This window comes from Leptidea sinapis, chromosome 39 (assembly GCF_905404315.1).
Source record: "Leptidea sinapis chromosome 39, ilLepSina1.1, whole genome shotgun sequence".
Classification (NCBI taxonomy): Eukaryota; Metazoa; Arthropoda; class Insecta; order Lepidoptera; family Pieridae; genus Leptidea; species Leptidea sinapis.
The window spans coordinates 2,957,244-2,976,415 of NC_066303.1; the positions used below are offsets into that span (position 1 = coordinate 2,957,244).

General features: G+C 36.5%; 1 protein-coding gene across 2 annotated transcripts in view; it reads right to left on the reverse strand.

Moving 5' to 3' along the window:
* Positions 1 to 19,172, reverse strand: part of LOC126976154 (ribosomal protein S6 kinase alpha-5-like) — a 127,730-nt gene that overhangs the window by 54,100 nt on the left and 54,458 nt on the right. For both annotated transcript variants that reach the window (XM_050824368.1, XM_050824370.1), the window contains exons 3-5: positions 17,047 to 17,180; positions 13,665 to 13,749; positions 1,863 to 1,978 (exon numbers count right to left, since the gene is read on the reverse strand). In XM_050824368.1, coding sequence (XP_050680325.1) covers positions 1,863 to 1,978; positions 13,665 to 13,749; positions 17,047 to 17,180 — 335 coding nt within the window. The remainder of the gene's footprint in view (positions 1 to 1,862; positions 1,979 to 13,664; positions 13,750 to 17,046; positions 17,181 to 19,172) is intronic.

Genomic DNA, 19,172 nt, shown 5'->3' on the forward strand with positions numbered 1-19,172 from the left:
ACACTCAATACTCATGCAGTTTAATTTCCATAACGCCATGTTATGGAAACGGCACGACGGTTTACGCAACACGGTCACACAGAGATAATCTCTTGGCCACGGACCAGTAAAATAAGAAGGACTCCGTGTCACCTTACATAGCAGTGAGGCGGCACCAAAACAAGCCGGTAAACGTGTAAATACATAGCCCCACGCATACACTTACACTAACACAAGCCGATCGGCCGCCATTATGAGATTTGCCATCGTCTGTGAGATCAGTTTGCGTCGCAATCAAATATTTTAAAAATGCCGTCGTCCGTTGTGATAAAGTGTAAAAACAATAGTATAAAAGTATTTGGGGATATATGATTATTTAAGGGGGAAAAAATTGTGTAACTGGTTATACCCCGTAACCGCACACACACTAGCATAAAGGTGAAGGCATACGGCTTCACTTGCTAATATCACGGCGCGGAGTCCTTCTTTTTTTACTAGTCCGTCCTCTGGACCCGGACCTCGCTGGAACGTGAAGTGTGAACCCCCCCAGTTCCGTTCCCTTTTCATCCCCTCGCGCTCGTCCTGTTATGTCAGTACGGTTTGCATTTTCATTACCGTTAGGTACATGTCGTGATACTTTCGTGCTATCGCTGCTTTGTTTTTGAAGTTTTCATTGTTACGTTTTGACTTTTGTTGTCATTAACTCTTTTCTTTTTATGGAATAGGAGGACAAACGAACGTACGGGTCACCTGGTGTTAAGTGATCACCGCCGCCCACATTATCTTGCAACACCAAAGGAATCACAAGAGCGTTGCCGGCCTTTAAGGATGTACGTAAGGTGTACCCGCTTTTTTTGAAGGTACCCATGTTGTATCGTCCCGGAAACACCGCACAAGGAAGCTCATTCCACAGCTTTGTAGTACGTGGAAGAAAGCTCCTTGAAAACCGCACTGTGGAGGACCGCCACCCATCCAGACGGTGGGGATGATATCCTAACTTGTGGCGTGTCGTGCGAAGGTGGTATTCGGCGGCAGGAATCAGGTTAAACAGCTCTTCGGAACACTCCCCGTGATAACTCTGTAGTTATGTGTCGCTATAATAGTACTGCCAAAAAAATAAACACGTTTTTTACTTTACTTTCATTCTTTAATTGATTTTTCATAATTATAATAATATTAATCACCATCACAACACAACACCTTTACATTAATCTATAATACTGATAAAATAAATCGTTGTTAATTATATCCTAGTGGTGCTTGTTTTGCACACCGTAACAAAGCGACGATGTGACGTCATCGACATCAGGTCCAGACATAATGTAACCGGGTACTTCTAATAAATTTGTTATTTTTATGACATCTCTCATTTCAGGGATTAAATATAAAAAAAACTGTATAAAATTTATTTGTTTATATTTTGCGAGTACAAAATATTCAAATCATCGGGTCGAGATGGTTATAAACTGTAAAGTAGATCTTGTAATCGGCGCCACAACCCGGGGATTGTACAAACATACCAAGATTTACGAAACATTCGTCATTCGGACGTTTGACTTTAAGACGTTAGTATAAGAGCGCCGGAAGGTATCCGAAGAAGAGCGTTTAAATAAATTTATATACATATTAAATCCTAGAAATAAGGTCAAGGGATCACTTAAAATAACAAATTGTTTTGCATCTCAAGTAAATTTCCCAATATGCAAATATTGGGGTTGAGCAGGTTATCAACTATAAAGTACAACCTGAGAGTTGAAAAAAGCATACCAAGATTTGCGAACCATGCATCCCTCGAATGGTTGGCTCAGTTGGTAAGAACGATGTGTGTTGGGGCGTATGCCGAGATTATCCATAACTATTGTTACGATAAGACACAGACTCACCTTGTGTAACTGCTCCAGGGCTAAAATGATTTCTGCTATGTATATCCGGACCTCGTTCTCGTTGAAGTGTTCTCTCTGATACAGGTGTGTAAACAGTTCACCTCCGGCCACGTAGTCTGAAACAATGTGCACAGCATGAGTACTTGAATCAATCAAATCAAACATCATTTAGGTCAAAGATATTATACTTTTTACCACCACTACGGAAAAGGTTCGAAACAATCTATGAAAAGTCGCCGAACATCATCATCATCAGCCGGAAGACGTCCACTGCTAGACAAAGATCTCCCTCAAAGATTTCCACGACAATCGGTCTGCGCTGCTCTCATCCAACATGTTCCGGCGATCTTGATCTTGACCAGATCGTCGGTTCATCTTGTGGGGCCCTACCGACACTGCGTCTTCCGGTACGTGGTCGCCATTCGAGGACTTTAATGCCCCAACGGCCATCTGTCCGCCGAACATAGTCGGGGGTGATTACGGAAGCTTTAAAGAATTTCTTCTCTGGACAGCCGCTTAACAGACTCTTTAGGACCTTGTATATATTGTAAATGATATTACTTTATGAATATAAAATAAACAAATGTCATTATTTTTATGGTAGAAGAGGACCAACAAGTGTTCTGTAGTCCTGGTATTGAATGGTCACCGCCGACGCAATCACAGGAGCGTTGCTAGTTCTTATGTCGGATATTCGATTCGAAAGGGATTGCAAAGTATTAAAGTCGCTTTTAATCCCACAAAAAAAATCTGCGCGACGAAACAGAAGAGAAAGACCGTCATTACAGAAATTGAAATCAGATCCATTCATACACTTCAAAAACAAATCTTGATGACTTTAAAGTGTAAGTACCTACCGGTCCCAATGTTCAGTGGTTATTAATACATTGCGGACAAACGCGCTTACAACGCTGATAAACTGTATATAATGTTATTACCACCAGCATAAAATATTAAGCATAAGGAATCAAATTAAAATAATTAAATCGATAAATGACAAACAAAGAAAAGGACATAAATAATATTCGGAACTGAAGGTCTAACTTGTAAAGTAATGACGAAAGAAGCAAAGGCATTTTTAAATAAATATAAAGAACAGTTTATTCCGAAGCGAGTAGTTAACACATTTACCAATAAAATGAAAAAGTCCTAAAATGGGATGTCACTTTCACTTATAAAATTCGGAGAGCTCTCGACTTTCGATAGCAACTCGCAGATTTCACTAAGTAGGGCAGATTGCGGCCGAGATTATCTAGGTACAATGTCGAATGAAGCGACCTACAATTTCAAGATATATTTAAAGGGTTTCTAGTGAGCATTTGATAGGAAATGGTCACCAATTATATTTGCACCACCATAAGAATTACTCGCTGGTTTTAAATAATGCTTTTGATAACCTAGGTCCTAAAGAATCATTAACATACAACTGAGAAGCGCTTAAAATCCTTCGTTTTAATCATTATGCCTATTTTTTAGGTAATTCGATAACATCTAACTTGAATCACTGCCACAGCTTTATCATCCGTAAAAGAAAACTCCTTGAAAACCGCTTTGATCCAGTAAACTATTGTATCATTGCCTGTTCTATGAGCACACTGAATAGCATCTAGGAAGTATAATAATGTGTAAAGAGTGGTTTGAACTCGAGACGGACAAAAATATGAAATACAATTTGAATCACACATAGGTCACGGCCACGGGACGTCTGACAGAAGAGAATTACAATTTATAATTTCCGAAACCTATTTGGAGGTCGTATTATGTAAAGGAAACTTAACCGACTTATAAAATCGTTCGACTTTAGAAAGGGCCGTAAATGAAATATATACATGAAACATTTAGGCGCGCGAAAGTCTCAGGCTGAACCTCACCTCAAGTAATTTTTTTCACCTCAAAGCCCCTTTTCCGTATTCCTTTTACACTGTGGGTCAGCTTAGTTAAAAAGAAGGGGTCTCAATAACGAAATTTAGTAAAAATAGTTACGCGAATTGTTTTTGAAATAATCCAACACATAGGCATTTTGTAAAATCCCAGTCCGTGAGATAATGGTGGAAGACATCTCCAAGGGTAAACGCCTCCCATGATTTAGTGATACCCCTAGAGCTGCACTACATTTTGAGCGATTTAATAGACAAGTATACATAAATTGAGTTTTTCGATTAAATTTGTACCAGAAGCAACGCCAAGAGAAATATTTCGACGACCAAACTAAATAACTTGTACTAATAAGGCCACGCTTATTAGTACAAGTTATTTAGTTTGGTCAATCAATGACAACATCAACGCCGCACTGGCGCCTAAAGATGTTTTGATTTTTATTTTATTTATTTATTGGAAAACAAAAAACAGCTTATGTTACGTACATATTGTAACACATAATTTATATTACACAAGCCAATAGTTTCCACTTAAATATAAACAAAGTAGGAGTGAATAAAAAAATTAATGATTTGATATACAATTAAACATAAGGCGAAAAAAGGTACACCAAAATACAAATAATACAAAAGTTATCGGTTCGACATATTTTAAGGATGTTTAAGATATTCTTTAATTTTATTAGCAAATGTTTGATACCTGCTATGAAAAAAATAACGTATCTCTAGTTACGGATACATTGCTGTCACCGTTTAATTACAAGATCGTATCTATCCATAGTTATGTCCAATACAGTTATAGTCCAATGCTATCTGTCAAAAGGTTATTGAAATGTAAGTAAGCGTAAAAGGATAGATTTGTCTACGTCTTGTAAGTTAAAGTAAGGATATATAGGTTTACTAGCTGACCCTGCACACGTTGTATTGCCGATATTAAAATCGCGATACAAAAGTAACTGTTGATCGTAGATGGGTGAAAATTTGAAGTTGTATGTATTTTTTAACGTTCCTCAAAAAAAATGTGAAAAAAAAATCGTGACCACCCTTTACATTTAAGGGGATGAAAAATAGATGTCCGATTCTCAGACCTACCCAATATGCACTCAAAATTTCATGAGAATCGGTCAAGCCGTTTCGGAGGAGTTCAATGTTTAACACCATGACCCGAGAATTTTATATATTAGATTAAAACGGCCGATAGACCAATGCTTTATGTCGATAGGTTATTGAAATTTAAGTAAGCGTAAAAGGATAGATTTGTCTTACCTCTAGTAAGTTAAACTAAGGATAGGTAGATTATTGAAAACCGCTGTAAATGACTATAATTGTTATTATAAGTGTTGCATGCTCTCATAATAAAACAATTGCTAGTATAATTAGTTCTACGAACAGGGATAAATAATGTATCTATAGAACGTGTATAATGTTTGGGACAGTTAAGTTTAATGTTACTTAATATACGATGGGAATCAATTAAGTCATGTAATATTTTAAAAAGATAAACTTGATCTCTGTTTTCTCTACGCTGTTGTAAAGACAGATAATTTAATTAAGGAATATTATTTTTTTTAACTTATAATTTAATCTGTTCATAAATTTATTTTGAATACTATCAATAGCATGTATACTACCGCTTAAGGAACACACAATGTTACACCTTATTGCAGTAGGCAGCAGTCTGCTGACCAAAAGATTTATAACTTTTATAATTTTATAAAGATTATAATTTTTATAAAGATGTCATAACGGCAAGAAGTGAAAAGTGAGGTCCATTTAAATGTTGTATGTATTTAAAACATTTTGGAAAATAAGTTGTCGAGATAAGTCTTAGTTTTATTAAAAATCTTAAAAAGTGGGAGCCGCATAGCAGAACGAATCATTTAATGAAAATTTCTACAAGAAATTAATCCCTATAATTATGAGTTCCATATAATATACTTCAACTGTGGTGTCTTCACTAACTTCAAGACGTTTGATTTAAGTACTTGAAACTTAACACATACACGTAGTCAAGTATAATAAAATATTTTTAATGCGAGACAATACTGGCCTTGTATCATAACTATCAGGATCACAAAAAGTATCAACACAAACGATATAAGAATCAATGGATTTTTTTAATTTTCGACTTTAATCACGATTTTGGTAAAACCATGTCAAGGATAATGAAAAAAACACTAACAATATAAGAATCAATCAATTTTAATTGTCGACTGCGTACCAAAAAGATCAGTCTAGATTTTTTCCTTTAAGAAGTGTAATTGAAATAATCATTAGGTATTCCCAAAAAAACAAATTTAACTTATCATTTAATAGTGGTCAAGCACACCGTAATACACTAAAGTTTAATAGCCCCCCTGTAACGTGACACTTGAAGCTGTGTAACTTGAAACAATTATTAGTACTAGGAAATCGGCGCGTAGGGCTGCCAGTATCAAATAGCTTAAAACAATAGCCGTGTATGTAAACATGCTGGCAACAAAGAAGCTTTGTACAACTGGAAGGAACCTTCGTGCCTAGTGTACAATACTTAGGGGGGTAAATAATGAGAGGGTAGAGGGGGCTAATGAAAAGTGACATTGAATGACAAGGGCCAGAGAGGATTAAAACCTTTGTGACGTCACATGATAAAATCTAAAATACCTAAACTCGAAAGAAATAATATATATATGTTAAGCAAAATTTAATGAAATATTACTAGTACTAGTATTTTTAAATAGGTGAAGGCCCGCTCGCTGCACGATCTACTTATACAAAAAATTGGTAAAGCTCTATACTATATCTTATATATAAAATTCTCGTGTCACAATGTTCGTTCCCGTACTCCTCCGGAACGGCTTGACCGATTCTCATGAAATTTTGTGAGCGTATTGAGTAGGTCTGAGAATCGGCCAACATCTATTTTTCATACCCCTAAATGTTAAGGATGGTCCACACGAAATTTTTTTTTTAATATTTTTGACACTTTTTTTTAAATTTGTTTGCTGGGTCAGCTAGTTACTTATAAAAACAAATGTGAAATCACAGCAGGGGAACAGGGTTTCATAACCATTTTACTATTATTATAATACATTATTATAATCACTTATTGAATCATTATTTATTGGAAAGAGAAGCCTTAAAACTGCGAAGAAACAAAAAGAAACTCAGCGGGACTTAATTTAAATCTACACGTGACCGGTGGCAGCCCTAAAGTGTTATAATATGAAAACAATAATTAATACCCGCTCAAGTACGGCTACCAACACCAAGTAGTCAAACAATAGTCGCGCTCAACTAGTCCGCAAGCACTCCACGTTGCAAAACAGCAGGCGGCGTGTGTGATAAGCGATCGACGAGTTGAAACAATGAAATTTCTACTCCGATGTAAGTTGTTTTGTTTGCTATAATTTAATTTGTATGTTAATGATATAAAATCATTTTTAAACGCTTAAAATGAATGTAATTGTAACTTTTTCAATAATATTTCTGTTAGTATAAGTACAATAATATTTAAATTTTTATAGTTATTTTTATAACAATTTACTATTTTTAACTGATGGCCCTCACTTCTGGGATTCAATATACAAATTTAATTAATTACACGCGCCTCTTAAGATACGTCCCATCGGTCCTATCAAGTTCCTTATGTCCGTATGCCGCATGATACGTAAATCGTGGTATGTTTGTGCAAATTTCAGGTGTCGCGCCATCTACAGGATCTACTTTTACAGTTCATAACCTTTTTAACCTCAATAATTGCATATTAGGAAATTGACTCGAGATGGTTTCTTTCAAATCTATACATTATTTTTTCGTTATATCATGTTGAATAAAGTGTTAGAGTTTATAGCTTTTATGTTTAAATTGATAATCACACTCGGTTTAGACCTTTAAAAATATTTGTAACGATTTCTAAATCTTTTTATTACGTTGAATGAGCATACATAGGCAATATTTATAGGATTATAAATACATAAATTGTAAATGACCACAGCGTCGTGATGTATAGATTGCACCGGAAACAATAACACATTGCAATGGAAATGCTAGAAAAGACATAAAAAGGTGCTTCGCAGGAAACTGAACACACATTCCAATCCCGCCTGGTAGTCGTCCGGATATTATGAGTTCGCGTTGTAGCGCCAATCAATATGATAAAACTAAAACTACAGACACACACGATTCTTCAAATTGGAAAAGACACATAGGGCACTTAAATCCTAAGAACCAACTAATGAAGAAGAGGTTTTGTAATTCTGGAGTATGAAAGGATTTAGAACTTATTGAATCAATTCCACCGTCTAAATTGGAACTTTTGCAGACCTTTTGGTGTTCTATGATTATATCATAGATGTCTTAATAAGAGAGTTAAGACCTATAGCTAAGGGCAACCCGAGGCACTTTCTTTAAAATTTCATTGTTGTGATGTTTTGCACGTAACCCTATATAATTTTCTGAAATAAAAGAAGCCTGCTTTAATTACTATAACATGAGCTATCTGCTAGTGAAAGTTCCGGCAGAATATCTCCAGCTGTTTAGAAGAGTAGCCAAAACAGGTATAATTGTAATGATAATAAACACAGACACTCTAATTTAAATTGAAAGATTATCAGTGGCAGGGCTGCCACCATCATGTGTCTGAAACAGAATCGCATCCGTAAGACACGGATGTCGTTTAACCAAACGGGAAGTGTGTCTTCGACTCTTGAAGGAGTTTCAATCATGTGTCGATAACGATAAACTAAACAAAAATAATATATAACCATTATTTATATTCAATAAAGTATTAAAACGCGTCTAAGTAGGAATAAATTTTAACATTATTTAATTATCCCGACGTTTCGCTAAATTTTTGATAGCCAAAGAAAATCTTTTATAACTAAATTACCTAAAATACTAATAACACGTTATTTATTCCTTAAACAATACAATATACAAAAGGCTGAAACCACACGCCTCTAGTGCGCATCAAAACGTGGTTGTCATGCGAAAGTTATCCTTCGCGTTATCGCACGATCATCACAGATATTTAATATTAGAACAGTTATTAATACTAATACAACCTGAAATTATACTTGTGTCCGATACAAATAACTAATACAGCGACAGAGCTACTAGAGACTAGTTGCGGGTATCAAGGACAACAAAAGCTACATACAAGTGACGCTCTTCTAGCGCGTGTAAAGCAGTTTTAATATAAAACTTTAATAATTAGTCGTAGGGCTGCCAACAACAAGAGGTTGAAACAATAGTAAACACTTCCGCAACCTATCAACGTCGCATAACCGCACGGGCTCTGTCTCAAGTTATAAGCTGTGGCCAATGTTGGTCGTTATATCTCAATACTTGCTGGAGTGCTGCTCTGGGGTAAGGGTTCGAAGTCATACTAAATATAAATTTACTGACCCATCTTCTCCACTCACTCAAATGTAAAAAAGTCTAGTTGCCGCTTTAGTTAATATATCTATTCTGATATTATAAAGAAGTAAACAAGTAACATTTTACAGTAAGTTTGAGAGGTTGTGCGGAGTAACCTCTGGATCATCTGGACTATTATATTAGCTACCTAGTTTTATCAATAAAAGCAGACGAGTCAGAAAACGCTATCGATTTCAACTTGAGGCAAACTCCAAAATGCACGTGTATAAGCTTGATACAATACACTCACAAGCGAAAAGCCCCACGCTTCCCGCATTGTGATCGAGAAATATTCACATTAAAATACTGTCGTTCACTACTCTACTGCACTCGCAATGCACCTGCCGTACTACATTAAAAACTAGACTTAGAAAGAAAGACAGGGATAGCGCATGTTAAAGTTTTTATGGAAGAAATTGTCTGATGGTAAATGAGATCCCCAACATTATAATAAATGAAATAATTAAAAATTGTCTACTGATTATTTTGCCAGTCCTGCCTAATACGGAGGGTATCAAATACAGCAATTCCGGGGTAGTACTCGTATACTTTGCAACCAAACCAAAAAAAAAAACTTTATGAAACAAATACGATAACAAGCTAAAATAAGAACCCTCTACAAAATATTTCCACTACACTAAACAACAACAAGGCTAACAACTTACTGTTTGATTTTTTTTTTTGCCAAAAAGTTGCACCACCAACACCTGCTTCCCTACGCGCGTCGCGATGCCATTTAAACAATTACTACTGCAATCTAGCCAACCAGTGGGAGGCTCCTTTGCACAGAATGCCGGCTAGATTATGGGTACCTACCACAACGGCGCCTATTTCTGCCGTGAAGCAGTAATGAGTAACCATTACTGTGTTTTGGTCTGAAGGGCGCCGTAGCTAGTGAAATTACTGGGAAAATGAGACTTGACATCTTATGTCTCAAGGTGACGAGCGCAGTTGTAGTGCCGCTCAGAATTTTTGGGTTTTTCAATAATCTTGAGCGGCGTTGCATTGAAATGGGCACGGCGTATGAATTACCATCAGCTGAACGTCCTGCTCGTCTCGTCCCTTATTTTCATAAAAAATAAAACCGTTCAGGTATTATTTCGACGGACCATCTCTTCCTCATGGCTATCTACCCCAGAATTACCCTAAATATAATATACCACGAGTTCTTAACGAGTGCTCACGTGTCTCTCATTAATTAACAATAAACAAGATAATGCTTGCTCTAGATATTTCTGGCCTACTTAGAGAACTGGTCGCCGGTTAACCACCAGTGGACTCATTCTCGGGAAAAAACCAATGTGCACCGAAAAAAGCAAAGCTCCTGCTACTAAGACCATACTGTCCGTCTGGGAATTAACTAAAAGTTTCTTGCGACGTTCCTTCTCTCTCGGAGCGCCATTTGTAGTAGTGTGTTAATTTACTTCAAAAAGAATACTCTGGGATTGGTTTGTGAGCCAATAAATGCAACTTTTATTTGAAAACCAAGTCATCAAATGAGAAACTGTGATTAAGACCCGTCCGGATATAACAAACGACGGCGAAACACTGCTAAGAAACGAGACAGAAAAAGGAGTGAAAGAGAGATGTTTCTCTAGTTACCGTTCGCTGTATATGAACAAGGCTTGATGGCAGACAGATACTTCGGAGAAGATTGATTTTTATTGCTATTAAAATATATATACATATATAGTGGTAAAATAACCGTTCTCACGCATTCATATATAATATTTTATGTAGCCTTGACATATCGGACTTTTAAACCTCGCTTCAGCGGCGCAATAATGAAACCGTAAGTCGTAAACGTGTGGAGCAACAGAACGAATTTGTTATTTATTGTTCAATTATAATTACGCAAACTGCATGCGTGATTCTATGCTGCAGTCGCCGAATAGAGAGAATTTCGGACAGTGACCTTGTCAATACTTCTAAAGAGGACAGTGTGCGTGAGACAACAAGATGCAAGCGACGGAGAAAATAAATAGTTTGTGTGTGTTTTTCGTACAATACCTACATTCTTTTTTTTTTCAAGAGGTTAAACGCCCATAATGGGTGACCTGATTGTAGTTTTATGACATACTCCAAAGTCCACGGCCAATAATCTCTTGTAACAAATACCAGAGTAACCGCAAGAGATTTGCCGCCTTATAAAGCGTCACAGACCGAAAACATATTGATGGCGGACGGCATGACGAGCGAGGACCGAACTGGGAGCGGCGTGGTGAGAGCCGACAGTCTTAGCCATAGAATATACTAGGGAAAAACAACCCAACAGCTCGATACATGAGAAAATAAATTAGGAAACTTCTGCTTTAAGAGTACATACTTTATTTCAAGATTCTGATATAAAAAAAAGAGCCGGTAATGTTCACATGATTTGATCAAGAGGAGAGGGTTTGTTGGTTGCAAAAATCATAGGGAAAATTTAACTAAACATTCCACGATTAGAACTGGAATGTAGAGATCAATAACACGAAAAAAATATGGCTCCATGTCATCGTACAAGATATTATACTATGTTAGGTCTAAGTGCCTTTTTTTTGTAAAAAGCAACAATTTTTTTTATTTGCATAGCGCCTCTTTGGAATTCGCTGTATTTGTTTATACTGTTTGTCATCTTTCGGGTTGTATACATTGAACTATGAAAGGAGAAATGCGAGTGGAGGATTCCAGGCAATACGGTTCGTAATCCTTGCCCCTTTGTGAGTCTATTGCAGGACCCTCTATACGAAAATTTTTATATTTTTTAAAACTGTTGTTTATGAAGTAGGTACATAAATACATGATATGAAAAACAATGTACTAACCACTGGTGCAGGATATGACTCTTTTTTTATTTCTTATGTCGAGCTTGCTCAATACTGGGTAATTATTTTGGAATAAAATTAACATCATTGAAGTTAGGAAATTTCGAATTAATTTAATTTTCTAGATAAATCGGCATTATATAAAAAAAAACTAATAATTTTTAAACAAAGAAAAAATACAAAATTCAACATTGATGTCCTGAGGATGCCTCGTGTAGAGGCGAAACACGTGTCGAATTGTTTAAAAGACAAATACAGGCGGAATTAACGCTAAAGAAAACTCAAAACATTTGGATAATTATTATGATTTCCGCAAAGTAACGCCTACTTCAATAATTTTTTTTTTTCAAAATTCAACATATTATAACTGATCACGCTTGCTCAGTGCCCCGCGCTTATCTATGTTGCCTTTGTTAATTGAAATTTAATGTTTGATTTGCCTGATGAAGACTTCATAAGAACGATGCGCAATGGCGTGTGTGAACGTCGTAACAAGCAACAGCAGTTCTCCGTAGAGAGCGTTTAGTTGCCGCCTTGCCGGCCGCAGTGGGTCAAGGTTCACTCAAGTGGGTCACCGTCCACCGATATTGTTTCGACTTAAGCAATTTTCACCGTTTCTGTATGAAATCATTGTTCAAGCAACGTCCTGAGCAGGCTGCGCCTATTGGCTGTTGCCGCTTTGTGCGTTTCAAATTGTTTTATAAACTGATTTCCCAACATTTAAATAATAGCCTTCTTTTTTACTCGTTGTAATTAAAAACACGTTAATTTGTTATGTTTTTAAAGTGATAACCCTCACTTCTACGATTAATACACAAATAAAATTTTATGAACGATGTGGGACTCGAAACCACGACGAACGGCACGGAACGCCAGAGGTTCCGTGCCGTTCGAGTGACGTATCGTCATAAAATCTTGGATGCTTTGTTCAACTCTCAGGTTGTGGCTTCATCTACAGGATCAACTTTACAGTTGATAACCTGCTCAACCCCAATATTTGCATATTAGGAAATTGACTTGAGATGTCGCTCATGAAAATCTAAACAATTTGTTATGTTTTGAAAATGATAACATACTAATTGCGCCGCGCGGTTCCACACGCGTATTATAAACTGTTGACTTATATATAGAAATAGGGCTGTTTTAGATGAACTAAGGATCGATGTCTTTGTAAGACCAGGCGTGTGTTATTCTGTGCTTTAGGTACGAGAACTTTTCTACAGGCGCTTGGAATCCTCGAGGCAGTCAACCAATTGGTTGTCTATTGCTCTTAGCAATGCGGTTGCCGTATTTATTTGAGTTAAAGGTTCATATTTCCTTTGCGTATATTTGACAGGAGTTAAGTCTTCTAAAACATGCAGAAGTCAATCCATCTTATTATCATTTCTCTACAGACATAATAAACAAGTAGGTCGAAATTCGTTTGAACAAACATTTCCTAAGTAACTGTTTTCATTTTAGTGGACACTGAGAGTCCACCAATAGTCATACAATATTATACGTGCAAAAGTAAACCTGTTCATATGATTTTTAAATAATTATTAGCAAAGTGGGTCATATTTTGGTCCATGGCACCAATTAATAGGATACCATGAAAATTTCACAAAGCATTCTGATCTATGTATATATGCATCACCACTTCCCAAAAAACATATTATCATAGACTGATTAAAACCGTGCCCTCGTTGGCATTGCCCAAGTGGATAGTAAGTACTTACCAAGTATGAGATGCAGCTTCGCGTCTGTCTGGAAGGCGTAGTGGAGGGTGACGAGAAATGGGCACGCTCTCACTGCTTCAAGCACCTGCAACATTACGTCATATTCAAACTCCGTTTCAATACTCTTCTCTGGTAGCTTGATTATAGAAGAGATTTGGGAGACTGATCAAAGCCGTGATATTTTCTTTTCGCCAACACCAACAGGTTACCAATGGGATGGACCTTGCACAGGATGCCGGCTACATTATGGGTACCACAACGGTGCCTATTTCTGCCGTGAAGCAGTAATGTGTAAGCATTATTGTGTTTCGGTCGTTGTAGCTAGTGAAATTACAGGGCAAATGAGAATTAACATCTTATGTCCTAAGGTGACGAACGCAATTGTAGTGCCGCTCACTATTCTGGCGGGGCGTATCAATGACCTTCAGCTGGACTTCCTACTCGTCTCGTCCCTTATAGGTATAAAAAAAAACAATAAAATACACAGTTTTATGGAAAAGACAAGTAAGTTTGTTGCAATCGGGATTCTAAACAGCAACCGCAAGTAATTTTTTAAAACGATTCCTGTGGTACTTTGGGACCCTTACTACTAGACCATACCCCCATTTCGAAGACAGGCAAAGCATCTCGCGAATTCTGGTATGCTCGTGCCCAAAAGCGGCCATTTCATTTGAAGTTATATATTTTTCCATTTCAATTCTTTTTGAATAATATTAACATTAAATTTCTCGTAACTCCAATGTTGCTACATGACAGTCGAGTAGATACGGGAGGCAGCCCTACACCAGTCATCCAATTACCGCACAGCTAATACCTCCTTGTATCGATATTGTAAGCCTTGTTTACATCCGATCTCTTTCAAGCTAACATAATATAGGTATATATAAATACGACCCTACTGCCTGCGACTTTGTTTACGAGAAACAACTGTAATATCGCGCGCCCTAGGGAACTCTACAAACTTCGAAGTAAAATGTGTATAACTGTAATGTATAACTTTTTCCTAAAGATTTATTAATCCTTAACATGAAAAAAATACATAGGCCGCGAAGAGTATGAAAGTCCCATATTATGCTATAGTTACATCCTGTATATATACAAAACTAGCTGACCCGGCAAACGTTGTTTTGCCATATATAGTATAATTCACGCGATAGTTTTATACGTAATAAAATATTGCCTATATTATAGCCTGTACACCATCTATTGTCAATAGTTTTTGCAGCGCACGCAAAAATAGGTTTTCGATTTTACACCTTGTGTTACAAAATAGCAATTTTATTACGGATCCCTAATTTTGAAAAAAAAAACATAGCCTATAGCCTTCCTCGATAAATGGAACCCAACACTGAAAGAATCATTCAAATCGGACCAGTAGTACCAGAGATTAGCGCGTTCAAACAAACAAACAAACAAACAAACACTGCAGCTTTATAATATTAGTATAGATATACAGGGTGTAAATCAAGCACTTCCTAAATCTGGCTAGTTGCAATCAGAGTAGTTATAATCATACAAAACAAAAAAGCTTTTTGCAAAACATGCTGATTAATTGTTCAGAATTAACAATAGCCCCGTATCAAGAACACTAGGCAGCGACGCTTGGCTTCAGTTATAAAGATTAAAATACACAGTGCAAAGCCAACAATAACAAAGTATTGGCAAAATTTAGATGCACTGGGTTACAAACATTGCAATTTTTGTAGACATCTTTAATCATATAAATGTAATGTAATCATTTAAAATATTAATATCCGGACGACCGTGCCTTGCTCGGATTTTTAAGAATGTACAAAACTTGAACAAAAAAAAACTAATAGGACATCTGGATTCGAACCGGGGTCTTCTGCTTTCCGGATCACCCAATGTCCCATCTGAGCTATAATAGTCTTGTATATAGTGGCGAAATTTACCTTTGTATTCTAATGTTATTGTAGCTGTTTCTCATTCAAACATGGATAAAACCATTTTTTTTTTAATTGAAACCTAGCTAGATCGATTTATCACCCCCGAAATCCCCTGCATACATAATTTTATGAAAATCGTTGGCCGTTTCCGAGATTCAGATTATATATATATATATATACAAGAATTGCTCGTTTAAAGATATAAGATATTATAATAGTTTAAAAAAAACTCGCTAAAAGCTCAATATTCTCTTTGGTATTCAAAAATTTCCTAATATTAGATAAATCGGTTAAAGATAATGGTTGAAATTTAAAATTATAATTTAATATATTTAAAAATAAAAATATATGGATTAGTAATCAACAATAACAGCGCCATTTTTTAGTTTTTGTGTTTTCGTGTTTAAAATTGGTAACAAGAAAGGAATTAAAATATAATGGAGAAATTCCAGTGTCGCGATTGTGGCGAAAATACGATTTGTTTACAGAAATTAGGTACCTACGTATCCTTTTGCACAATTTTCGTTCGTAGATAAAATAAAAATTGTTTCTCTTAATGGGCCAATACCAAATATATATAATATAATAGTCAACTCAACAAAAAGGTAAAACTATGTGATATTTCAATACCAAGTATTACGAAAAATACACTTGGCTAGCTGGATGCCGCCATTCCAATTTATTCTTCTACTTGACCTGCTGTTTATTTTCTACAACGAAGACTGTGTGGAATGATATTGGTTATGGTGACTTGAATAATTTGACAAATCTTGCTAAAAAACACGATCAATCTGACAGAACGGCAATGTTGGTAAGTGATCTTATATTTATCCTTATAACAGGAATTTTTAAATATTAATCGCAACTACGACTAGTTAGGCTTACAGTGCCTACCGCGCTGGAAAACCAATGCACGCCCCTGGGCGTCATTGACAGAGCACGGCAATACTTCAAGCCGGCCCACATTCTAGCGCTATTCTCTACAAAGCGCAGGTCCGGCCACACATGGAGTATTGCTGTCATCTCTGGTCTGGCGCACCCCAGTATCAGCTCGAACCATTTGACCGCGTGAGACGCAGAGCTGTTCAAATTGAAAATTTCAGTGTTTTGTGATCGCCTCGATCACTTAGCGTTGCATAGAAACGTCGCTTTATTGTGTCTTCTACCGCATTTATAACGGGGAGTGTTCCGAAAAGCTGTTTGACCTGAGTCGTGCCGCCGAATTCCACGTATGCACGAAAAGCCACACATTTGGATATCATCCCCACCATCTGAATGTGTGGCATTGTCTTTTCTTACACGTACAACCAATCAGTGGAATGAGCTTCCTTGTGCGGTGTTTTCGGGACGATACGAAATGTACCTTCAAAAAAGCTGTGATCCCTTGAAGTGCCCACACTTGGCGGTGATCGCTTAACAATAGGTGACCCGTCCGTTCGTTATTCACCTCTTCAATTTAAAAAAAAGATGATCACCTGTCGCTCGGTGCGCGTGTGCTCTGCCGTCTTCAGCTTCTGTACAATGGAAGCCTTCTTCAGAACCTTCATAGCGTACAGCTTGCCCTCGTCGACGCCGCACCGCTTCCTCACCAGGAAGACCTTGCCGTACGCTATAACAATACAATCGCACGGTTACATTATTGAAGTTAACGGCGTAACGGGCAGTCCTAAGTGCAGAGGCTGCCTAGCCGAGGACAAAACGGTCAATCATGTAATCCTGGAATGTGTGGGGGTGGCCAACCAAAGGGAAAAAACCTCAGTGAATACGAGGTCGCTCCAAGAAGTCTGCGAACGCACCAGGAGGGTGTTCTGAACTTCTGAAAGGAGCTGGGCTACTTGGAATGACTGGACAACACTGAACGCAAAATGGACCCAACTGAGTGGTTTAATTGTGGGAACGGTTGAAAAGAGTGGGCGGTGAGTTTCTTATGTGTTCTTCTTACGAGCTTTACTTTTTCCAAACGATTTATCAATTTGTTTTATCTACTACATATGGTAGTATTAAACTGAGCTAATTTTTTTTATATTTCTGTATCCAAAGTCAATTCAGGCCTTAAGGTGTTAATTTCTGTAGCTAAAGTCGCGTTATAAACTAGTATCTGCTACATATGAAGCGTCCCAATAACATTATATTCAAATAGACTCCATATAACTTCCAGCCATTGCGGGGCGAGTCAACGAACCCACGTACATACTAATTAACATTTTATCACTGAACGCCCATTTCGCGTTTTCGACTCATCAAACTTAGTTATCACAATCGTAATATTCTATTATTGTAGAATATAAGAGCGAATGTTTGAATTGGAAAAATAATTATACGAGATGTAATATTTCATTATAATAACGATTGTATTCCTAACTACTTAAAAAAGGATTGTGTGGTCTTATGAAACCACGGTAAAAGTGAAACTTTTTTTCATATTATAAACATTTAACTAAAACTTTTTAGAATAATATTCTATTAAAGGTATATAAATCGCTTTATCAATCTTAATTTTATATTTGAAAAATTGGAATGATAATGGTAAACAATAAAAGTATACTAAGTCTCCAACTAATATTTTTATTCAACTCTGTGTCTTAAAACAAACAAAATAGCGCGGAGCACTGGCACAAATGAGTAATAGTCTACAGACTACACGGTCAGCTGCTGCGAACTATAGGCGCCGCCCGACCGTCACGCGACATGCAACACACAGACGAAAAAGTTTGAGACGATGTAATAAAAGTTTCACTTTAAAAATACTTAAAAAATTTAAAAAAAACATGATAACAAATATTTTTTTATCACATGGTAAAAAGTCGTTTAAAACAACCTTTTCAGATACCAACCGATTCATCATTTTTAATTTAGCTTTATACGTATGTTAGGATGTGACGGAAACTTTGAAAACGGTTTTCACCCATTTTAAAGTTGGACTAATTTGGAGGGACCGATGACAATACAATAATTTAAGCAGTCTGTTCCATTTTTAACAGCTAAGTATGCTAGTAAAGCATAAAATTCAAGACTTTTTTACGATAAAATACACTCGTTTTTGTACTAAATCTTACAACTCGTAGTTTATTACAAAAATATTTTTCTAGTTTGGTTTTCTTTAGAAGCGTGTTTTTAGTGGTTCTCAATTTTTTTTTAAGAAATTTAGCGAGAATCGAAACGTGGTAGTTTCGATAGAAGTGATGACCGCATTTTTTTATGGCCAGCCAAGTACATTGTATACTCATACGATCTATTTGTCACAGAATCCATGTCATACCGACATTAAACCAAGTTATAAATTAAAATCAATTGAAATTGTTATAATTTTTTTTGACACATTTTTTATTATGTAGAAGAGAGTTCGAGGATTTACAGATCTACATGAAGTACTAAGGGTCAGGGCACACTGATCGAAGGCATGCGACGGTTATCCGTACAAAAATAACGTAAGGTATCGAATACTCTTACACACTCTGACTCGGCGCAATCGAACCGTTTAACGATTAAGAACACACTTTATATTCAGTTTTGTTCTACATTTAAACTCTTTATTACGGTTTTTGTTAGTTTGTTTATTAGATTTATTTCCTTAAATATACCAGCTTAGTAAGGGTTATTT